The sequence below is a fragment of the Rhinopithecus bieti genome, unplaced genomic scaffold, assembly GCF_001698545.2.
Source record: "Rhinopithecus bieti isolate Rb0 unplaced genomic scaffold, ASM169854v2 scaffold_6945, whole genome shotgun sequence".
NCBI lineage: Eukaryota > Metazoa > Chordata > Mammalia > Primates > Cercopithecidae > Rhinopithecus > Rhinopithecus bieti.
The window spans coordinates 4255659-4280132 of record NW_016805531.1 but is presented as its reverse complement, the minus strand read 5'-3'; the positions used below and the strand labels follow the sequence as shown (position 1 = coordinate 4280132).

The 24474-nt window shown below is 42.4% G+C and overlaps 1 protein-coding gene and 1 long non-coding RNA gene across 7 annotated transcripts in view; one reads left to right on the top strand and one right to left on the bottom strand.

Annotated features, from left to right (window-relative positions):
* Positions 1–5661: 5661 nt before the first annotated feature.
* The window catches only part of SLC28A2 (solute carrier family 28 member 2), a 29596-nt gene continuing 10783 nt past the window's right edge, over positions 5662–24474 (top strand). The window contains exons 1-6 of one of the 6 annotated variants that reach the window (XM_017872828.1): positions 5662–5836; positions 9952–10048; positions 10185–10273; positions 21639–21730; positions 22673–22856; positions 23482–23623. In XM_017872828.1, the coding sequence (XP_017728317.1) occupies positions 9968–10048; positions 10185–10273; positions 21639–21730; positions 22673–22856; positions 23482–23623 (588 nt within the window). In that variant the 5' untranslated portion in view covers positions 5662–5836; positions 9952–9967. Of the gene's footprint in view, positions 5837–8988; positions 9038–9904; positions 10049–10184; positions 10274–21638; positions 21731–22672; positions 22857–23481; positions 23624–24474 lie in introns of those variants that run through there. The other 5 variants (XM_017872826.1, XM_017872829.1, XM_017872827.1 and 2 more) reach the window with 5 other exon arrangements.
* LOC108530129 (uncharacterized) lies at positions 8322–12760 on the bottom strand. The gene is made up of 4 exons (XR_001885766.1): positions 12714–12760; positions 12080–12117; positions 10614–10681; positions 8322–8832 (listed from the first exon to the last, which is right to left on the bottom strand). It is a non-coding gene; the product is annotated as an uncharacterized LOC108530129 (long non-coding RNA).

Genomic DNA, 24474 nt, shown 5'->3' with positions numbered 1-24474 from the left:
TGGGGTGTGCAACAAGGGAAGTGGCAAGCTGCGTCTCAGGCTCTTGTTCCAAAAATTCATAAGGCTGAGGCAGGGGTGGCTGTTCCAGACCTTCCCCTAAAGGCGCAGTAGGTGGCACTGTTTCTGCAGTAGGTGGAACTGTTTCTTTCATAAGTTTTTGGAGGTTAGCATATATAGCTTCCCGTTTCTCCCCCCTTTTTAAAGTAGACTGTGATGGTTCACTTTGCTGATCACCAGACTCTTGATTATTAAACTTTTCTATGTCATCCTGAAACTCCTCCTCCTCCTCCTCAGTGTGGAAGTGCTCCAGTCCTGTTTTAATTGCTGACCACACAGACCAAGCGGAGAAGGGAATATCGTGGCCCTCTTGTTGTGCTCGTTTTAAGTCTGATCTGACCTCGTCCCAATCTTTTACATTCATGGTTCCATATTCCAGGAACCAAGGAGAACACTTTTCTACAAGATGGAACAAAGATCAAACTTACTTTCAGGCTGACCCATATTTTCCCAAGGTTACCCTGGAATTCTCCGAGTGCCCTACTTACCCATAGAGCCTGAAGTAAAAATGTACTCAGGCATCCTTCATCAGTCGTCCCCCACTTTCCACACTCTGACGTTTCTTCACCAGATTATTTGTAGAGATCATGGGGAGCCCCATGTTGGGCACCAGATGTTGGGGAAACCAGCCCCACACCACCCAGTGGGTACCCTGAGTCCAGCGGAAACAAAGGAGTTAGAAAGAGACAGAATAAGCGTTTAAAAGGCGGGTCCAGGGGACCGGAGCGTCGGAGGCTTGCTCATGGCCCAGAGCTCTCAGGCTCTGCCCAATTTATTGGTTTACAAGCTCTTTGTTCTTAGGGCAGCTGGGAGGGAAAGGAAGGGATGAGGAAAAGGATTAATCACTGAAGGAGAACTCATGAGTCATTCAATAAGATGTATAGCAGTGGCAGTTTCTGTGAATTTCCCTGAACAAAGGCATGTGTCTAAACTACTTAAGATCTTTAATTTACTGGGACTGAAACGAGTTGGAGTGGGTTTCAGGAGGAGTCAAGATGTTTGATTATACTCCACTGCTTCAAGGGAGTGTTACCTCCCTGAGCAACCTGTGGAATGCTGCTGAGCAGTTATGCCCTTGGGGCATAAAGACATGAAGGCAATAAGGAGACTTTTCTCCTCAGAGGCCGCCCATGGCTTCCCATGGGAGTCTGACACAGGGAAGACCAACTCAACTGGCACCCCAGAAACTCTCTTTCCCACAGGTCTCGAACTCTTGACCTCAGGTGATCCACCTTCCTTGGCCTCCCAAAGTGTTGGGATTACAGGCATGAGCCACTGCACCTGACTAAAACAGGTATTTTAATACATCCCTTCCATATTAAATTATGTTAAAGAAGGTAGAGGACGTAATGAGCTTGATGGAGAGATAAATGAAAGACATAAAAAGAGATTTGAAATAGAACTCTGGGCCGGGCATGGTGGCTCATGCCTATAATTCTAGCACTTTGGGAGGCTGAGGTGGGTGGATTGTCTCAGCTCAGGAGTTCGAGTCCAGCCTGGGCAACATAGTGAAACCCTGTCTCTACTAAAATACAAAAAATTAGCTGGGTGTGGTGGTGTGCACCTGTAATCCCAGCTACTTGGGAGGCTGAGACAACGGAATCACCTGAATCCGGGGGCAGCGGTCACAGTGAGCCGAGATCATACAATTACACTCTAACCAGGGCGACAGAGTGAGACTCCACCACAAAAAAAAAAAAAACAAAAAAACAAAACAAAAAAAGAAAGAAAGAACTAGAACCTCTGGATATGAAAAATACAACATCTGAAATGAAAAGTACATGGGTAGGATTAATAGCAGCTTAGACATTGTAGAAGAAAAGATTAGTGAACTTGAAGATATAGCAATAGAAACTATCAAAATGAAAGATACAGAGAAAAAAAGACTGAAAAAAAAAAAAAAAGAGAGAACACTGTATTAGAGATTCATGGAATATCATTAAGTGGCCTGGTGTACATTTAATTTGAGTCCCAGAAAGAAGAGATAAAAGGGGAAGATAGAACTCCTAGGTTCAAGCAATCCTCCCACCTCAGCCTCCCAAGTAGCTGAGAATATAGATGTACACCATGACACTGGGATTTGAGTTGTTTTTAAGTTCACTGATTCTCTTAGTTAAACTGAGTCTACCAATGAACTGTCAGAGCCATTCTTCATATCTGTTACCATGTTTTTTATTTTTAGCACGTTCATTTGGTCCTTTATTATAGTTTTCTTCTCTCCTGACAGTCTTTTTTTTTTTTTTTTTTTGAGATAGAGTCTCACTTTGTTGCCCAGGCTGGAGTGCAGTGGTGCAATCCCGGTTCACTGCAACCTCCACCTCCCAGGTTCAAGTGATTCTCCTGCCTCAGCCTCTTGAGTAGCTCTGGCTATAGGTACATGCCACTATGCCTGGCTAATTTTTGTGTATTTTTAGTAGAGGCAAGCTTTCATCATGTTGGCCAGGCTGATCTCAAACTCCTGACCTCTAGTGATCTGCCTGCCTTGGCCTCCTAAAGTATTGGGATTACAGACATGAGCCATGGCACTCTGTCAGTCCTCATCTCTTTATGCACATTTTCCTCCTTTTCCACTAGAGCCTTTAACATGTTAATATTAATTATTTTAAATTCTCCATATAATAAGTGGATTATTTTAAAGGTCTTCATCTTCACTGTCTTCACATTGAATAGGCTGAGGAGGAGAAGGAAGGGGAGGGGTTGGTCTTGCTATCTGAGGAGCAGCAGAGGCAGAAGACAATCTGCATGTAAGCAGACCCATACAATTCAAAACTGTGCTGTTCAAGGGTCAACTGTATTTGGAAGCTATGATGATAGCTTTAGTGTATACTTTTAGTAGAATCATGTAGTTAATTTTGTATAATTAACTGCATTTGTGAGTCTTCAAACTTAAAAATGATAAGGAAAACTATCTTCTTAGTTTTAAAGTTGCTTTAACAGGCAGGGCAAGGTGGCTCACACCTGCAATCCCAGCACTTTGGGAGGCCAAGGTGGGTGTTCAGGAATTCAAGACCAGCCTTGAGGTCAGGAGTTCAAGACCAGCCTGGCCAACATGGTGAAACTCCATCTCTACTAAAAATACAAAAATTAGCTGGGTGTGGTGGTGGGTGCCTATAATCCCAGCTACTCAGGAGGCTGAGGCAGAAGAATCACTTGAACCTGGGAAGCAGAGGTTGCAGTGAGCTAAGACTGTGCCACTGCATTCCAGCCTGGATGACAGAGCAAGATGCCATCTCAAAGTAAATAAATAAAAATAAATAAATAAAGTTGCTTTAACAGTTTATAAAATAAAAAACACCTACTTTTCAGTTAAAATAAATAAATCTTCCCACGTAACAGTCATAACGTATGGATTATATCCGTTTCTGGTTGGTCGTTGCATTATCTCTTGATAGTGTGGTTTTTTGTTTGTTTGTTTGTTTTTCTTTTTCTGTCCTAAGTATTTTGGTTGTAGGCCAGACATCTTGTGTAGAACAGTAGAGACTGGGATGAATGATTTTTATGCCTGAAAATGGACATATGCTTTTGTGTTAATCTGTTCTTGTGTTGCTGTGGATAAATACCTGAGAGTGGGTAATTTATAAAGAAAAGAGGTTTAATTGGCTCATGGTTCCGAAGCTTGTACAGGAAGCATCATGTTAGCCATCTGTTCAGCTTCTAAGGAGGCCTCAGGAAACTTACAATCATGGCAGAAGGCAAAGGGGAAGCAGGCTCATCCTACATGGCCAGAGCAGGAGAAAGAGAGAGAGGGGGAGGTGCCGCACACCAGATCTCATGAGAATTCACTCACATACAGTACCAAGGGAAGATGGTGCTAAACCATTCATGAGAACTCTGTCCTCATGAGCCAATCACCGCCCTCCCAGGCCCCACCTCTAGCTTTGAGGATTATATATATATTTTTGAGAAAGAGTTTCACTCTGTCACCCAGGCTGGGGTTCAGTGGCTTGATCTTGGCTCACTGCAACCTCCATCTCCTGGGTTCAAGCAATTCTCCTGCCTCAGTCACCATGCCCAGCTAATTTTTGTAGTTTTAGTAGAGACAGGGTTTTGCTATGTTGGCCAGACTGGTCTCAAACTCCGACCTCAAGTGATCCTCCCGCCTCAGCCTCCCGAAGTGTTGGGATTACAGGTGTGAGCTGCTGAGCCTGTCCTGGGGATTACATTTCAACATGAGATTTGGGTGGGGACACAGATCCAAATCATATCAGTGTTTTTGTTTTGTTTTGTTTTGTTTTGAGACAGGGTCTTGCTTTATCACCCAGTCTGGAGTTCAGTAGTGCAATCCTGGCTCACTGCAGCCTGGACTTCCTGGGCTCAAAGGATCTTCCCGCTTCAACCTCTTAAGTAGTGAGTACTACAGGCATGTGGCACCGTGCCTGGTGAATGTTAACCCTTTTTTTTTTTTTGTAGAAACAGGGTCTCACTATTGTTGCCCAGGTTGGTCTCAAACTCCTGCCCTCGAGTGATACTCCTGCCTCAGTTTCCCAAAGCACTAAGATTACAGGTTTGAGCTACCATGATCAGCTAGGCGTGTGCTTTCTTTAGCTAAATCCTTAGTGTTTGGGGTTGAGTCAATCTAGTGAGGAGTTGAGCTGGATTTGTTGAATTGAGTTGGTGGCTTGTATGAAGATTTTTCTCAATACCTGCTTGAGCTTCAGCTTTAAGTCTTTTCTTTGCACCTATGCCTTAGAGAAGGCCCTCTCCACACATTCCCCCACCCGTTTTACAGAAGTAAATGCCTGTTACTTTCTACTCAACTCTTGCTACCCTGGTGTGGAGGAGAGTGCCCTCTGTTTTACAGGCTCATCCTCAATCTTACACAGGTATTGTGTCCCTGGGTCTTGAAGGTGGGGCATTATCATCAGCAATCTTCCCTCTATCAGCAATAGGAAATCTCTAATGGCCTTTGTCCAGGGCGGTTTTCTGCCTCTCTTTCAGAGGTAGAAAATTTTTTTTTCTGTTCACTTCTCTCAGCAATGAATCTTCACCTGTGGCCTGAGGGTGGCAAGTTTTTTCCCCTCTCCCAGTGATCCAAGGCAGTTTTGCAGGGGAGATAGATGAGAACAATCCAGGTAGAGGTTTGTGTCTTTCCTGCAGTGATAGCTGGTCACCTTTCCCAGGCCTGCACCATGAGGGGAAACTATTTTGCCATGGTCTTTCTTTTTTTTTTTTTAACTTCCATTGCCTCTGACCCAAGTCAGTAGCAAACTTTATTACTTATAAGGATTTTAAAACATTTCAATTGTATTTATAACACAAATTTTAGGCAACACACTCCTATGAATGTGATGGTTTTAATGGTTAATACCTATCCAAGTAAAAAAAATTATGCTTTCATGTAGAAAGAATTTTAGCCTGGGCAACAAACATAGTGAGACCCCATCTCTGCTAAAAATAAAAAAATAAAAAATAAAAAATAAAAAAGTTTATCCATAAAACTATACGTGATAAGGCAAAAAAGAAACAGTGGGGCCCAAGTCAGTTAATCGAGGGGAGGTACCTGCTAGGTTACATCTCTTCCTCTTGGCAGTTGGGTTATGTCAATATTTGCATTTAAAATAAATCTGGATCCCTTGGGAAAGTGAGAGGAGTGCCATGGCCTGCACTTAGAAGATGAAGACATGCGTTTTTGCATCTTCTACAAGGAAAGAAAAAGGGAAGAGAGAGGGTGAGAGAAGACGGAGATGTGATCGCTGGCATCGTTTCACCTGAACGGAATACTAGGATCTGTGCCTATCATTATGCTTGGACTTAGCCCTGGAAGTGGCAATTATTTCAGGTAAAAACTGTTGGGGCATGGTGGCTGGAGCCTGTATCCCAACACTTTGGGAGGCCAAGGTGGGAAGATTACTTGAGGCCAGGGGTTCAAAACCAGCTTGGGCAACATAGTGAGAATCCTGGGTCTACCAAATAAAAAATTAAAAATTAGCTGGACATGGTGGCACACATCTATAGTCCCAGCTACTCAGGAGGCTGAGGTAGGAGGACCACTTGAGCCCAGGAGTTTCAGGCTGCAGTAAGCTGTGATCTCACCACTGAACTCCAGCCTGGATGACAAAGCGAGATCCTGTCTCTAAAATAAATACATACATATGTACACAGATGAGGCAACAATGAAAAAAAGATATAAGATATATATCCTTTTGTAATCTTATATATTTTTGTATATATTCTATCTTATATGTATATCTTATATATATATAAGATTTACATGTATATATGTATGTAAAAATACACAAAAAGATATAAGATATATGTACAAGACAGAATGAGCAAGAGACACTTCACAGTCATATTGACATATAGAACAATAGCTTGAAAATATCTGTAAGCAGGTTTACTTTCAACACTGGTGCCTTGTTTTCCTGAATTAATATAAGATCTTACAACAGTGCTCCACAATTGCGAAGTCATGTAATATTTTTCCAAGTTCCTTCTTCTGTATTAAATTACTTAATTTTCATGATAATCTTATGAGATAGTGTAGCAGGACGAGCCGCAGACAAATCTCTCAGACACCGAGTTGTAGAAGGAAGGGCTTTATTCAGCTGGGAGCATCGGCAAGCTACTGCCTTAAAATCCGAGCTCCCCGAGTGCACAATTTCTGTCCCTTTTAAGGGCTCACAACACTAAAGATTTCACATGAAAGGGTCGTGATTGATTTGAGCAAGCAGAGGGTACGTGATAGGGGCTGCATGCACTGGTAGTCAGAGAGAAACAGAACAGGGCAGGGAGTTTCACAGTGTTCTTCTATACAATGTCAGGAACATTGGTTTCTAAGTCATGAGTTGATTTTTAACTACTGGGTTTAGGCCAGGCAGACCCAGGCCTGGTTCCGGGCCTGGCGCTGGGCTGCCTGTCTTTGGTTTTATTTCATTGTTTTTTCTTAAAACAGGTACTGAATATAAAACAATAGAAAACAATATGAGAGGGTCTCTCTCTTTCCTCAATAGGATTAGGCAGGGTGGGAAAGACTGAAGAGGCCCAGAAAGGTAAAGTGAGTTGCTCTAGACCCAGAATACAACACACATCTACTCTGTGAGGGACTGTGTGTACATGTGCACACACATACACACGCAGAACAGGGGAAATAGAAATGTGTCCTTATTTTGGTGATTGGAATCCGCATCTACATACCAAATAATCTAAGCAGAATCTGTGGTGGTGATGTTGTTTTCACATATTTGACAAATATTTATTGATTGCCTAATAATATTGTGGTGGGCCTTGAGCCTGAGGATACAGTGAAGAACAAGATAGAGAACCTGGCCAGGAGCAGTGGCTCACATCAGTAATCCCAGTACTTGGGAAGCAGGAGGATGACTTGAGCCCAGCAGTTTGAGACCAGACTGGGCAACATTTTGAGATGCCCATCCCCACAGAAATTAAAAAAAGACTTAGCCAGGTGTGGTGGTACATGCCTGTGGTCCCAGCTACTCCAGAGGCTGAGATGGGAGGATCACCTGAGCCTAGAAGTTAGAGGCTGCAATAAGCCATGATAGTGCCGTTGCACTCTAGTCTGGGTGACAGAGCAAGACCTTGTCTAAGGAAAAAAAAAAGACAGACAGCTTGTGCTTGAGGAGATCACGGTCTAGCAGGAGATGGTATATGCTCTATAGGGTTCAGCAACAACATGGTACAATCAGAGTACAGGGAGGGATCCTAAGTTTTAGCTAGAGGGAGTCATAGAAAGCTTTCTTTCTTTCTTCCTTTCTTTCCAGGCCAGAATAAGTGTTACCAGCTCTGCAAAGCCTTTCTCTCTTTCTCTCCCTCTACCCTCTACCCCGCCCCCCCTTTTTTTTTAGATGGAGATGGAGTCTCGCTCACCCAGGCTGGAGTGCAGTGGCATGATCATGGCTCACTGCAACCTCTGCCTCCTGGGTTCAAATGATTCTCCTGCCTCAGCCTCCTGAGTAGCTAAGATTACAAGCCTGCACCACCATGCCCAGATCATTTTTGTATTTTCAGTAGAACTGGAGTTTCGCCATGTTGGCCAGGCTGGTCTCAAACTCCTGACCTCAAATGATCCGCCCGCCTTGGCCTCCCAGTGTGCTGGGATTACAGGCGTGAGCCACCGCGCTTGGCCTGCAAAGCCTTTCTTGACACATCTGTCTTTCCTCACTGGTCTGTTCGTTTTTTGATGGCAGAGACCTTGTCTCACTCATTTTTGTATCCTCAGCATGGAAAACGGTGGCTGGCTAATAGTGGTTACTCAATAAATATTTGTTGAATGGATTAATAAAAGAATTCCTAGCATTCATTTGGCATCGAATCATGTACAGTCGTGCTTTCTATTGTTTTCTAGGGCATGTCTTTCCAGTACAAAATGATGGTAAATTTTCTGGGTCCAGAGACGGCTCTTACTTTATTTTACAGGCTACCCAGTGCCTAGTCCCGTGGTGGATAATGCTCCCAGGGATGCGCCTGTTATAAGTTCTTGCAGAATTCTTTTGTTTTGTTTTGTTTTGTTTTCAGACAGCGTCTCACTCTGTCGCCCAGGCTGGAGTGCAGTGGCGCAATCACAGCTCACTGCAAACTCCATCTCCAGAGGCTCAAGGGATCCTTCCACCTCCACCTCCCGAGTAACTGGGACCACAGGTGTGTGCCACCATGCCCAGCTAATTTTTGTATTTATTGTAGAGATGGGGTTTTGCCATGTTGCCCTGGCTGGTCTCAAACTCCTGGGCTCAAGTGATCCGCCCGTCTCGGCCTCCCGAAGTGCTGGGATTACAGGCGGGCGCCACCTCTGCAGAAGTCTTAGGCCTGCAAAACAGTCTTAGAAAGATACAATATTTAACTTGAGAGGTGCAGTCCTCCTCCACAGTGAGGGCAGGCTCAGCGAAGGAGGGCCCAAGACATAAAACTAACCAATGGCTGGAAAGTCCCCATGCCCCACCCAGCTGCCCCTCTTTCCTTGCAGCTTAGCTTTTCTTTCAGTCCTTCACTGTGGAGCCAGAGGGAATCAATTACACAAGCTGGGGTAAGCAAAGGTGTTGGGGGAGGGCAGGTGCCTAATTTCCAAATTTTTAAAGAGATCATATTTAAACTAAATGCAGGTAGTTCTGTGCCTCATCAGGAAGGCCCTAATTTACACACTATAAGTTGGTTATGTGTGTTTAATGAAATTATACTTCATGTGCTTGAAGAGATCACGTTTTTAAAAGCAAATCCATGGGGAAGGGAATTTTCTGCAAAGAAATATCTCAGAATGAACTTATATTCTAATTGTGAATTTCCATGTATTAAATTTGCTTATTCTGAGGCCCAAATGTTTGCTTATTTTGTTTAAAAACTTTACTTGGGATCATTAACATTCATACTAATTATTTTAAATGTAAGTTTCATTAATTTCACTGATGAGTTCTCTCTGGGGCATAAACCATAATTCTTATGCTGCATTATAGTCAGGAATTTGAAGGCTTGTTAATCTTTGTCTGTTCAGCAGTACTTTAGGGTCTGGGTCTTCCCATCTGCCTTGCTCCCCGTTTCCTTCTTACTCAGCAAGCTTAGTGGGGCCTCCCCCGGGCTAAAAGGAGTAGTTACCCTATGACTCTTCCTTTGAGGTTCCAAGTAGGAACCTTTATAGCCCAGATCCTGGGGCCCTGGGCCGCCCACTGATTCATTTCAATTCCACTGCCTTTCATTTCTCTTTTCCTATCTTATTGCCCCTTCCTTAGCTATTCACAAGAGGAAATAGGATTTTATTTTTCATCATGTATTATATAAAAATTACACATCCAATCTTCTCAATTCTCAGTTCTTAAAGAAATCAACTAAGCCTTCAAAGACTTTTAGTTTTGCATTTTCCATGGGTAACTGGTCCTAAAAATTCTCCCCATCCCCACAGGACAGAGTGACCAGTCTTTCAGGCTTGGCCCCGAATTTGTTTTTCAGTTGAGGAGAACAAGAGATGGAGAAAGCAAGTGGAAGACAGTCCATTGCCCTGTCCACAGTGGAAACTGGCACAGAGAACCCGGGGCTGGAACTCATGGTAATTCACCAGTTTAGTTTCTCTTTGCAGAGCTGTGGACGGCTGCATGGCCTCCAGTAGGGTGTTTGACTTCTCTCAATCCTCATCATCCCTGGCAGGGCTCCGTGACTGATTCCAACACTTCCTGTGCTTGTAGGAAAAAGAAGTAGAGCCTGAGGGAAGCAACAGGACTGACACACAAGGACACAGCCTGGGGGATGGACTGGCCCCTTCCACTCACCAGAGGTACTGGTGTTTTGGAATCTTGTTCAGTTAGGAAAGGGCCTAGGGAGAGCTACCCCTTCGAGCAGCTTGTGGTTTTATCACAACGGCTGCACCTTAGCATGTGTACATATATATATGTACCTTATGTAATTAATTGTTACTTAATCCTGTGCCAAAAACAATAGGAGTTCAGCAGTGTCAGTGTTGGTTGGACTGAAAACAAAAATAACAACAATGGTAATAATAATGGCTAACAGATTTTGAGTGTATACTTACTATTTTGCAGATTGCTTTATGTTATACATTTATTTTCACAATAACATGTAGATACTCATTTTAATCCCTTTAGAAATTAATTTACTGTATCATTAAAAAAAGGTAACTCTTCTGGAATACTCAGATTTGGGAACGGTGGAGGGGAAGGGAAACCTGGGGAGAAAACACAGAAGGACCTATTATAAGGATAATAAAGAAAGTAAAAAAGGACAGTGTCTTAGAAGTCCAAAGAGGAGTCTCAAGAATAAAGAAGGTATGTGAACAGGGGTGTTCACAGTGCTACGTGAACAGGGGTCTAGGAAGGAGGAGTGAGAAAAATCTTTGAATTTGTTCATGGATCTGGTCCCAGAAGTAATGTCAAAGAAAATTGTTTGAGTAAAATAGATAATACGGAAGGAAGCAATGTTCCATGGTCTGGAAAAGAGTGGGTATTTATAAAAGAGTGCAGAAGTCGTGCACTAAAAGCTGAGAAGAGGATATTGGATAGCTTCTAAAGGGAATATGGTCATGAGCCGCATAACGATGTTTCAGTCAATGATGGACCGCATTATACAATGGTGTACAATGGTGTATATCAATGGTGTATATCATTACACAATGGTGGTCCCATAAAATTATAATACTGTATTTTTACTGTACCTTTTCTATGTTTAGATATGTTTAGATACATAAGTACCATTGTGCTACAATTGCCTACAGTATTAAGTACAGAAACCTGCTGAACAGATTTGCAGCCTAAGAGTAATAGGATCCACCATATAGCCTGGATGTGTCATAAGCTATACCATCTAGGTTTGCATAAGTACACTCTAAGATGTTCGCATAATTATGAAATTGCCTAATGGTGCATTTATCAGAATGTATCCCTGTTGTTAAGTAACACACGACTATATATGGAGATGATTCAGAACAGCTTCCAAACAAAAGGTTATTTTGTTGTTTTTTTCTCTTTATTATTGAAAGCTACCTCAGTGACTTCTTACAATTTTTGTTTTCTTCACGATTTGCTTCTTTCTAAAACTTTTTGTATTATCATGTTTTATATATACTGAATTGACAGTAAACTCGTTGTAAGTTTTTCATGCTTAAATGATATTTCATATTTTGCTTAGCAGTGTGGTCGTTAATCATGTGAGTCATGCTGCTTGGGTCTGTATTTGAACAGTGGTATGCTGGTAAATGTTTAAGAATTGACTTTCCACCGGGCTAGTAGCTCACGCCTGTAATCCCAGCACTTTGGGAGGCTGAGGTGAGAGGATCACTTGAGCCCAGGAATTCAAGACCAGCCTGAGCAACATAGTGAGACCTGCCTCTACAAAAATTTTTTAAAATTAGCAGGGTGTGGTGGTGCGTGCCTGTAGTCCCCGCTACTCCAGGAGGCTGAGATGGGAGGATCACTTGAGCCCAGGAGGTTAAGGCTGCAGTGAGCCATGATTGTGCCACTGTACTCCAGCCTAGGGGACAGAGTGAGACCCTGTCTCGAAAAAAAAAAAAAAAGAAAAAAGAACTGCCTCTCCGAGTGTAGTTTTTTTGGTTAATATTTTTGCTCACCTTAATGAGGAGTAAGACCAGGGGTTGGCAAACTTTTCCTGTAAAAGACAAGGTAGTAAATATTATGGGTTTTGTGGTTGATGTGGTCTCTGTTGCAATTACTAAACTCTACCATTTTCGTAGGAAAGCAGCCACAGGTGATACTAAACAAATGGGCATTGCTGTGTTTTGATAAAACTTAATTTTTAAAAACAAGGTGAGATGAACTTGGCCCACAGACCACAGCTTGCTAATCTTTAGTCTAGATGAAATAATAAATTAAGACTTCATTTACAGCATTTGCCTGTAAGGTAAAAACTCTCAACATAGCTGATTTCAAGTAACCAAAGGGATATCATTGAACACGGAGTTGGGAAGAGATGTATCAGAGCACATCATTATACAAAATTTCCACCATACACATACAGCAGTCATGAATAACTTCATGAGCTCACATAACAGAAAAATGTAGTAAAATAATTAGAAAATTATTAGTTTTTAGTATTTATTACCTTTGTCTTTAATGTAATTTAATTACATGTTTATATAGTTTTAATTTTTAGTAATGGCTTGCACAATTCCTGAAAATGTGACAATCACCTCTCTCAAGCCAGCACAGGCCAGCTTCCCCTGCACCACTGACTCTACCACTTACCAGACTTTGGGCAAGTTATTTACCCTCTCTAAGCCTCAGTGTTCACCCTGTAAAACAGGAATAATATAAGCACTTAGCTGAAAAGATCTTTTTTTTTTTTTTGCCAGACTTTTGTTGGCACCTTAAACTGCTCTGATACATAACGTGTCCAGTTCCCTTCAATTCTCATCAACTTTATATTTTCTGATATAAACAATGTTAACTAAAATTACATAGATATAAAATCATGCCTTAAGTTTCCTAACTTGCATTTATTCTTATTTTTTGAGAAATGACGTCTTACTTTGTTACCCAGGCTGGTCTTGAATTCCTGGGCCCAAACAATCTGCCTGTCTCAGCCTCCCCAAGTGCTGAGACTACAGGTGTGAGCCATGTGCCCGACCTTCACTTGCATTTCTTTAAGTTTTTGTAAAGCTACACATTTTCCTCTGTTTGCCTTACTTTCTGTATTTCTGTGTGTGATTTTCTTTTCTTTTTCTTTCTTTCTTTTTTTTTTTTTTTGGAGCTAGAGTCTCACTCTGCCACCTAGGCTAGAGTGCAGTGGTGTGATCACTGCAACCTCCACCTCCTGGGTTCAAGCGATTCTCCTGTCTCAGCCTCCCGCATAGCTGGGATTACAGGTACATTCTACCACACCCAGCTAACTTTTTTTGTATTTTTAGTAGAGATGGTGTTTCACCATGTTGGCCAGGCTGGTCTTGAACTCCTGACCTCAGGTGATCTGCCCACCTTGGCCTCCCAAAGTGCTGGGATAACAGGTGTGAACCATGAACCACCGTGGTTGGCCTACTTTTCTTTATCAACTAAAGTAAGTTCTGGATTTTGAACCTCATTTCCTTTTTCCTGACCAACTCAAATAGAAACCACATAGATTTCTTGTTTCCAGTTCTCCCCACCTCCTGCCAACCTGTCCTATATAGCTTCTACCAAAACTGCCTAAAGTATGCCTGAACTCCCTTATTCACAAATCTCTGTGGCTCCCCAGTTGCTCCTGAACAAAACCAAACTCCACAGCCTGGTATTCAATTCTCCCCACAACCACTGCCCCCCAACCAGGATCTGTATCCAACTTGACTTTCCAACATTAACTCTTGCAATTCCCTTTCTAATGCCACCCTATGTTCTAGTGAAAGTCAACTATCAACCGTTCCTTATATGTAATCCTCAATTTCCTACCTCCATGTCATGCATGTCATTTCATCGTTGCTTTTGAGCATACTGTCTTCCTTTTATGTCTTTGAGCTCAAATACAACACATCTTTTAAGGCTCAACTCAAGAGCAATCATGTCCATGAAACTTTCCCTGATGCTGCCTCTCCTCACCTCAGTCTCACTGGCCCCAGTCCTAAGAGGTTCCTTCTTCCTCCAAACTTCCATAACATTCTATCTGAACCTCTCTTATAACACTTTAAGCTTTTGACATTTTGTTATAGACGTACATGTACATTATATCCCCTATACTGGCCTGTAAACACATTAAGGGCGAGATAAATGTCTCCTGTAACACTGGGAACAATGCTTTACCCATAGTTTATACTTAAAATTCCATAACATTCAAAATTCAATAAATACATGTTAGTAAGCTATGTGTATAATCTAGATAATAGACTTTATTTGTAATTTTTTCATGTATACATTTGTCAATTCTGTTTTGTTTCTGTATTGATTTTTTTTTTTTTTTGAGACAGAGTCTTGCTCTGCTGCCCAGGCTGGAGTGCAGTGGCTGGATCTCAGCTCACTGCAAGCTCCACCTCCCAGGTTCACGCCATTCTCCCACCTCAGCCTCCCGAGTAGCTGGAGTAGCTGGGACTACAGGCGCCCGCCACCATGCCCGGCTAGTTTTTTTGTACTTTTTTAGTAGAGACGGGGTTTCACCGTGTTAGCCAGGATGGTCTCGATCTCCTGACCTCGTGATCCACCCGTCTTGGCCTCCCAAAGTGCTGGGATTACAGGCTTGAGCCACCGCACCTGGCCTCTGTATTGATTTTTAAGTATTTATTTCTTTTTCTTCTTATTCTTTTGTTTGATTGACTCTGATGATCTGGGATTCTTTGTAGGGAGTAATCTGACATGTAGCTCTAAGCTGATGCTTTTCCACACTGATACCCACTTTTCCAGCAATAGTTATTAAATTGTGAGTTCTTTCTCTATTCTGATGTTGCTTTGACTTTATTAAGTTAATGTGATAATTTGGATCTATTTTTAAATCTTTTGTTCCATTGACACAGTTCTGAGTACTTAACACTCAGAACTGTGTCATTGTTTACAATGTACATTAAAACTTGATGGGTCACGTATTTGCCTTAGTTTTACCTTTAAAAAATATTCCTTGGGGCTGGGCACAGTGTCTCATGCCTGTAATCCCAGCATTTTGGGAGACCAAGGCAGGCGGATCACTTGAAGTCAGGAGTTTGAGACCAGCCTGGCCAACATGGTGAAATCCAGTCTCTACTAAAAATATAAAAATTAAGCAGGTATGGCGGTGGGCGCCTGTTGTCCCAGCTACTCAGGAGGCTGAGGCAGGGGAGTTTCTTGAACCTGGGAGGTGGAGGTTGCAGTGAGCCGAAATCACGTCATTGCACTTCAGCCTGGGGAACAGTGAGACTCCATCTCAAAAATATATATGTTATATATTTTTTTGTCAAATTTTATTTTATTATTATTATTATTATTATTGTTGTTGTTGTTGTTGTTGTTGTTGAGACGGAGTCTTGCTCTGTCCCCCAGGCTGGAGTGCAGTGGCGCGATCTCGGCTCACTGCAAGCTCCGCCTCCCAGGTTCCCGCCATTCGAACTGCCTCAGCCTCCCGAGTAGCTGGGACTACAGGCGCCCGCAACCGGGCCCGGCTAATTTTTTGTATTTTTAGTAGAGACAGGGTTTCACCGTGGTCTCGATCTCCTGACCTTGTGATTCGCCCGCCTCGGCCTCCCAAAGTGCTGGCATTACAGGCGTGAGGCACCGCGCCCGGCCAAATTTTATTTTATTATTTTTATAAATTTTTTTGAGACTGATTGCATACCATAGTTTAACTGGTACAGTTTTTTTTGCCTTTTAGTGTAATTTTAATAAGGCATAGCAAGCATACAGAAAAATAAACATAAGCCTTAATGAATGTTCACAAAGTGAATACACCTATATGACCATCACCCAGATGAAGAACCAAAACATTATCAGTACCCAAGAACCATTTTATGTTACCTTTCAGTCAGCCTCCCTAAGGGTAATCATTATCCTGACTTTTAGCATCATTGATTAATTTTGCCTGTGTTTGGATTTTATATGGGAAGTCTAATATATATTTTAAAAGAAAATATACCATATATATACTCTTGTGTTTGGCTTCTTTTGCTTCACATTGTGTTTTAGAGATTCTTCCATATTATTGCATATATTGTACTTTGTACATATTTAATTGCTGTATAGTATTTCATTGTAAGAATCTATCACAGTTTATCTGCTCATTTTACTGTGGGTCAGAATTTTAGTAGTTTCTATGTTTTTGCTATTATGGTACAGCTATGAATATTTTTGTGCATGTCTTTTAGTAAAGATAAATACACCTTTCTATTGGGTATATACCTTGGAGTGGAATTGCCATGCTATAGGGTATGTATAGGTTTATGTAGCTTTAACAGATGCTAAACATATTTGTACCAAATTTCACTCCGCTGGCAGTGTTATGAGAGCGTGTCTTTTTTCATTATCTCCATTGTATGTGTGTAGTATTATCACATTGTAGCTTTGCTTTGTATTTCCCTAATGGCTAAGGAACTTGTGCACCTTTTCAGCTTTTTCTGGCCACTGAATATTCTCTTTTGTGAAGTGCCTTTTCAAGTCTTTATTGGCAGCGTTTTTCTTTCTTAGTGTATAAAAGTAAGAGTACATTTTATAAAAGATGAAATACAAACAAGAGTACATTTTAAGTACTTGTCATTAAAAAAATTGGTATGTAAGGTAATGCATGTGTTAATTAGCTTGATGTAGCCATTCCACAATGTATACATATTTTAAGGCATCATGTTGTATACCATAAACATATACAATTTTTGTCAATTTTATTTTATTTTCATTTTTTTTTTTAGAGATGGGGTCTCACAATATTGCCCATGCTGGTCTCAAACTACTGGGCTCAAGTGATCCTCCCACCTTGGCCTCCCAGAGTGCTAGGATTATAGGTGTGAGCCACAGCACTGAGCCAATTTTTGTCAATTTTAAAAAGAAGTAAAAAATTAATACCCTGAATGACGTTGCTACCACTGTAAATGATATTCTGTCATACTTTCTAGCTATCTGTCACAAGCATATAGGCAAATCATTTTTGTGAATTTATCTACCTATCTACCTATTCCTTTATTCAGCAAACTTTTTTTTTTTTTTTTTTTTTTTGAGACGGAGTCTCGCTCTGTCACCCAGGCTGGAGTGCAGTGGCGTGATCTCCACTCACTGCAAGCTCCGCCTCCCGGGCTCATGCCATTCTCCTGCCTCGGCCTCCCGAGTAGCTGGGATTACAGGTGCCTGCCACCACACCCAGAGAACTTTTTGTATTTTTAATAGAGATGGGGTTTCACCATGTTATCCAGGATGGTCTTGATCTCCTGACCTCGTGATCCACCTGCCTCGGCCTCCCAAAGTGCTGGGATTACAGGCATGAGCCACCGTGCCTGGCCAGCAAGCACTTATTGAACATCTATTATGGGCCAGGCACTTGTTAGCAACCTAAGGCAATAATAGTATGTGCTAGGTACTAAGTTAGGCACCAATAATACAAAGATAAAAACAGAAATGCACCTTTCCCTGATATGCTCACAACCTAAGAAAGGCAGATAAACAGAAAAATGACAATATCATGCTATATGGTAAGTGCTAGAACAAAGATGTAAAATGCCACAAGACCACAAGAAAGTGAGCAACTGATTCTGACTGGAAGGAATCAAGGAAGGCTTTACTTAGGAGTTGACATTTAGTTGGATCTTGGAGGATGAAAAGGAGTTTGTCAGATGGAGAAAGGTAATAGTGCATACCAGGCGTGGGGTGTGAATGGTTCTTACGTGTCCCGTGAAGGGTAGGATATTCGGACTGGCAGAACACTGGCTTGTATAATGGGAAAGAGGCAAGCAGTAAGACTGTGAGACAGGAAATCTTAGTTGGGGACATGCTGTAAAGTCCTAACAGGTCTGGTTTTATACTCAAGAGACAAAGGGATTTTTTTTTCTTTTTTTTAATTTTTATTTTGCTCTGTCACCCAGGCTGGAGTGCAGTGGTGCGATCTCAGCTTACTATAGCCTCTGCCTCCCAGGTTCCAGCGATTCTTCTGCCTCAGCCTCCTGGGTAGCTGGGATTACAGGCCCATGCCACCAAGCCCGGCTAATTTTTGTATTTTTAGTAGAGACGGGGTTTCGCCATGTTGACCAAGCTGGTCTTGAACTCCTGACCTCAGGTTATCTGCCCGCCTCGGCCTCCCAAAGTGCTGGAACTATAGGCATGAGCCACTGCACCCAGCGGCCAAAGGGATTTTTAAGCAGGAGAGGAAAAGGAACCATATTGTTTCTTAGAAATCAATTCTGACAGCAATGTGATGAGGGGATTGCAGCAGGGAGAGTGGTGGCAGAAGCTAGTTAAAAGGCTCTTACCATTGTTCAAGCAAGAGATGAAGAGGGCCTAGGCTAAGGCAGGGTGAATAGGGATAGATCAGAGAAGTCAAATCCCAGAGACTTTTGGAGAAGAACGGGCGAGATTGAATGATTGATTATAGGCTAGCCATTTTCAGGAAAAACACCCAGACCCCTGTCTGTATCCTCTTTTACTCCCGTTCTTGGTTCCTCAGGACATCTTTAATCTAATCCTTCAATGCAGACTGATTATCTGCTTTCTTTTCATTATTATTTTATTTTTATTTTTTGAGACAGAGTCTTGCTCTTTCACCCAGGCCGGAGTGCAGTGGTGCCATCTCGACTAACTGTAACCTTCGCCTCTCAGGTTCAAGCGATTCTCTTGCCTCAGTCTTCCGAGTAGCTGGGATTACAGGCATGCACCACCACACTCAGCTAATTTTTGTATTTTAGTAGAGACAGCGTTTTACAGTGTTGGCCAGGCTGGTCTCAAACTCCTGACCTCAAGTGATCTTCCCACCTTGGCCTCCCAAAGTGCTGGGATTACAGGTGTGAGCCACCACGTCTGACCTTCATTATTCTTTTTTTTTTGTTGTTCTTTTGAGACAGTCTCACTCTGTCGGCAGGCTGGAGTGCAGTGGTGCGATCTTGGCTCACTGCAACCTCTGTCTCCCGGGCTCAAGCAATTCTTCTGCCTCAGCCTCCCGAGTAGCTGGGATTGCAAGTTCATGCCACCACACCCAGTTCATTTTTCTATATTTTTAGTAGAGACAACCTCCACCTCCTGGGTTCAAACGATTATCCTGCCTCACCCTCCTTAGTAGCTGGATTACAGGTGCCCACCACCACGCCTGGCTAATTCTTGTATTTTTAGTAGAGACAAGTTTTTGCCATGTTGGCCAGGCTGGTCTTGAACTCCTGACCTCAAGTGATCCCCCCACTCCTGCCTTGACCTCCCAAAGTGCTGGGATTACAGGCATGAGCCACCACACCCAACTTATTTTTTATTTTTATTTTTTAAACCCGAGGCTCAGTTCCAATCTGATATTCTAGGAATAGGTTGTTAATGGGTTTTGCAGAAATGAGTGTTCTTAATTGATTTCCTGCAGTACTCCTGAATTTTAGTTCCCAGGAAATGGTGGGTTGTGGTCAGGAGGTGATGGAAGAAATCTTTTCTAGCCATACGATTTATATCTACTCTTGGACTAGTCCATGCCTGCCTCTTATTTTGCAGGAGGCTTGCTCAACTGGCATTCGACTGCATATAATTTTAAACAAGCTTTATCTAGTACATCAGTTTAGGTCCCAACAGGAAAGAGATGGCATACTTAAGATAATTATAGGAGAATTTATTTACAAAGAGACCATTACAAAGATATGTATGAGGTGTGGTGACACCATAAGAAATGATAGTGCGAGAACCAAAAGTCTTGAAGCAGTGAGCAGTGTCTTTTCCTAGGCCTGAAAGAACAAGATGTAAGAGCACCTGGCAGGAAAGTCAGATTAAAAAGGCCTCCTCAACACACTGACCTCAGTCTTTTCATACACTCTGATCTTCTGTGGAGGTCCCAGTAGCAGAACCCAACTTGATAAGCCAGAGGACATGGGAGTACATTGATGTAGTTTACATGAGTTCAATTCCCAGGGCACAGACTGGGGTGGAGAGTGGCGCTGGAGGAGCACACCAAAGATATCTGGCACACATGGGAAGGCCAGGATTGAAATTAAATTCATTCCTTGATATACTTTGCAAATGATGTTCCAAAGATAATGATGTTCCTCAGGTATGCTGCCCCTTTTACTCACTACTTTCTCTACTAAGCATGGAAAAATGAGGGAGGACCACTTGAGCCCAGGAATTTGAGACCAGCCTGGGGAACATAGCAAGACCTCATCTTTACAAAAATTTAAAAAAAGAAAATTAGCTGGGTGTGGTGGTGCACACCTGTAGTCCCAGCTACTCAGGAGGCTGAGGCAGGAGGATCACTTGAGCCTGGGAGTTCAAGGTTGCCGTGAGCCATGATCACACCATGCCACTTCTCTCCAGCCTGGGCAACAGAGTGAGACCTTGTCTCTTAAAGAGAAGAAAAGCAAAGCAAAGCAGAGTTCTTGAGATCCTAAAGAATCATCTTGAGTTGATCCAGTCAGATGGTGATAAGCATTGTTTTCTCCTTTCTCAGCTTACCTGTATCTCATAGTACACACTCTGCTCAGCTAACATAGGGTCGGGCTCCCTGCAGCAGGGGCAGGAGGTGATGGGGGCAGGAATGAAAAGGAAGACTAGAAACTGGGAGTGTGTTAGATGGGAGGGGCAGCCCTGGAACTCTATGGGCCAAAGGCCCAGGGCATTAGGAGTTAATGGCTGGTCCTAACCCTGGCTAAGCTGCCCTGCCTCAGCATGACTGCCAGACTGGGACCTTCTTACTCGGATCACCTTCTTTGGAGCTTCCAAGATTTTGGAAATTAGAACTTTTGGCTCAGATGGCTGCAGCATGCTGAGCATACTTAGGAGTGGCAAAGACAGGCAAGCCTGGGATCTAGGGAAGACGTGGCATAGAATGATGGTTAAGAGCTTAGATGCTGAAGCCAGAGTGTATATTCTGTGTCTGTTCCTTACAGCCTCTGTGACTTTGGGAAAGTTATTTAACTTCTCTGTTTTTCAGTTTCCACATCTGTAAAATGGGAATGCTAATAGTAACAGCTCCAGGGGTCTTAGGAGGAGTCAATGAGTTAGTATTTGCTAAGTTCTCAGAAAGAGCTCAGCATAGAGAAAGCACCATATACATGTTTGTTAAATCAAACTTGAATATCCCTACTTGCTGGGCCTCTTCTCTCAGGCCTGCCCATCCAGAGCGATTCTTGAGGTTGGTGGCATTTTCCTTCTTGTCTGTCAATGCACATCTGGCTGAATGTTCAAGGCCATAAGTTTGTTTGGTTTTTAGGGAGGGATGGCCAAATTGCCTCTAAGAAGAATAGGCCCTCTTATGAACATGGAAGCTTAGCGATGCCCTGTCCTTTCAGAATGGGAAAGTCATAGACCCCTGACATAAGCAGTGCCCACTTCTATGGTAGGAGACTACCAAGGATATTGCTAGTTCAGGCTGAGTAGGGTATTCTGACCTGCTGCCCACCAGCAAGGTTTGATTTGCCCTTTTTGGCATTGCGGAACACTACCTAACTTTCTCCTGGCTGAAGAATATTCTTCATTGACTAAGAGCTAATTCTGCCTTGTGTTAGGTAATCTGAATTCTGAGAGTTGAATTAGTAGAAATGGGATGGAGTAATTCTTGTATCTTAACTTTTGGGTTCTTATTAGGAGGAGACAGTGGCCTTTCAGCAAAGCAAGAAGTTTCTGCAAAACACACGCCAGCTTGTTCAAGAAGATCCTGTTGGGCCTGTTGTGTTTGGGTGAGATACTGAGAATTCATGAAAGTGAGAAACACAGTTATTTTAGAAATTTGCCTTGTGTAAAGGTGATTACCAGGTGGAAGGCATTTTTATTAAAAACTGATCTAAAAAGCTATTTGATGTATCGACCTTAACTACTTGTAGGTGAACCATAATGTATTGAATTGCACTTATAGGAACAAGTAAAATCTGAGAATAAACTGTTTTTCAAAAATGTACTATTTGATAGATTTAAAATATTTCAGAGAATGTGGGCTTATCCCACATTTAGTGGCTTGATTTGGTGGAGTGCATGATTCTTACAGCCTTTATGACAGAAGCCTGTATTATACCTTACTTATTTGCTGGTTTACTAGTAAGATCAATGATGTAAAATATTCTTAAAAGACAGCAAAGCTCTGTTTAAAACATGTATGGGGCTTTGATGTCAAAATAAGAGGCAGCTGCGATGGTGAGAGCAAGAATTATATTTTGGGATGAGTAAGAGAGCCATGGGATGAGGTCCACATGGCTGCACTTCCTAGTGGTAGCCTTGTTTACATGGTTTGTTCCAGAGGCAAGGTTAAAGTGACTGGGGTAATAAAGTTTCAAGGGGAGATGACTGACTTTTGAAGAGTCTAATGGTGAACACTGATCAAATCTACTCCAAGGGACAGAGAGAGGATATTAGATAAAATAGAAGAGAATGAGATTTCATTAGGGATCGGTGAAAATATGCAGTCTTTGCACTAAGTCAGACCGTCCTTGGGAATCCTGAAGAAGAGGACAGTTAGACATCTATCCTGGCCTCAAGAAGTGCAGCTCTGTCTGACAGTAGGGCTGGGTGGCAAGGTCTCTGGAGGGTTTTTCTTGCTTTAAGTCCCAGGCATTCATGACTGGAGTTCCATTTGCCCATTGGAAGCACTGCCTTGCTGATCATTACTCTGTGTCTTCTCTTTTTAGCCTATGCTGCCTATTTTCTGGCAGCTTGCATCTTGAATTTCCAGAGGGCACTGGCCTTGTTTGTCATCACCTGCTTGGTGATCTTTGTCCTGGTTTACTCATTTCTGAAAAAGCTCCTGGGCAAAAAATTAACAAGATGTCTGAAGCCCTTTGAAAACTCCCGCCTGAGGCTTTGGATGAAATGGTAAGATAAGAATCTTAATACCTGGCCTTACAGCTCATCCCAGTCCACCTCCTTTTTTCTCTTTTGATAGTTGCTGAGCAGTCTCTCAGACCCACACACATGCTTTTCAGAACCAAAGTGCAGAGAAAAATCTGAGCACAGGATCTCAGTCCAGATTCTTGTAGCCTTGGGTCTCAACCTTGCTAGGGGGCAGGAGGAGTTTAGTTTCAGAGAAGAGTTTTAGTCTGATTGTCATCAGGGCCTGTGTCAGAAATGAGAAAACTCATACTCCTCCTCAGTGAAATAATCAGAACACAGAGCCTTGCAGCTGCATTAAGCGATCAAATTGATTTGGTGTTCATCGGTGTCTCCCTTAGTTCCCTGTAACATTTTATGCTTTTTTCTCTCTAGTCTCCCAGACTTCCTGCACCCACTGGTACCTTTTACAATTCCTTAGAGTTTAAAGAGAAAACTTACAGTTATGTATATTCTGAGCTGTATTCTACAGCAGCCACAGCTCTAACAATGGCATGCACATGGCCTTTGATCACAGGCCAGGAGTGAGAGAATAACTTTCAGACTCTCTGTAAGTTATTTGTTTTTCATTCACTGGGTTGATGACATGGTCTTGGCATTCCTTCTTCAGGGTGTTTGCAGGAGTCTCCTTGGTTGGCCTTATACTGTGGTTGGCTTTAGACACAGCCCAAAGGCCAGAGCAGCTGATCTCCTTCGCAGGAATCTGCATGTTCATCCTCATCCTCTTTGCCTGCTCCAAACACCACAGTGCAGTGAGTTTTGGGTATTTGGGATGGGTATAGCAACACATGACCAAGGGCCAAGTGCTAATCATAAAGCATATGCATCAAGCCAAGGGCATAGAACTAAGTTTGTAACAACCCCTAGAATTTGCCTCTTTGGGCCGGGCGTGGTGGCTCAAGCCTGTAATCCCAGCACTTTGGGAGGCCGAGACGGGCGGATCATGAGGTCAGGAGATCGAGACCATCCTGGCTAACATGGTGAAACCCCATCTCTACTAAGAGAATACAAAAAACTAGGCGGGCAAGGTGGCGGTCGCCTGTAGTCCTAGCTACTCAGGAGGCTTTTTGTGAGAATGAGTGTACATACCGGGAGGCGGACTTGCATGATCTGAGATCCCGCCACTCACTCAGCCTGGGCCGACATGAGCAAGTAACTCTTCTCAAAAATATAAAAAAAAAATAAAAGAATTTGCTCTTTGATAATTTGTTTTCTAAGAGATGTTTAAAAAATTCTCAAGAGGCCCTAGACCACTTATTTTCAAACTGTAGATTGTGACCATAATAATTCTTTTGATAATCAATTTTGTAATCTATGTCAGTTTAAGAGAAAGAACATAAAGAAAAAATAAATAAGGAAGTAAAGGAAAATAGAATACAGTAGAAAATCAGTTTGCATTGCAGATAGTACTGTTAAAATATTGATTTATAAAACTTTTATTTGTATGTATGCATGCATATATGTGTGTATAAGTGTCATCTAACCTTTAGACACATTTTTTAAAAACCTTATGAACATATGTGGCTTTTTATATATTACTGCCCTGTTTCTCCCCACCATTGCCCCTGCTCCCTACGCCATCAGACCCTAGACTTACTGTTAA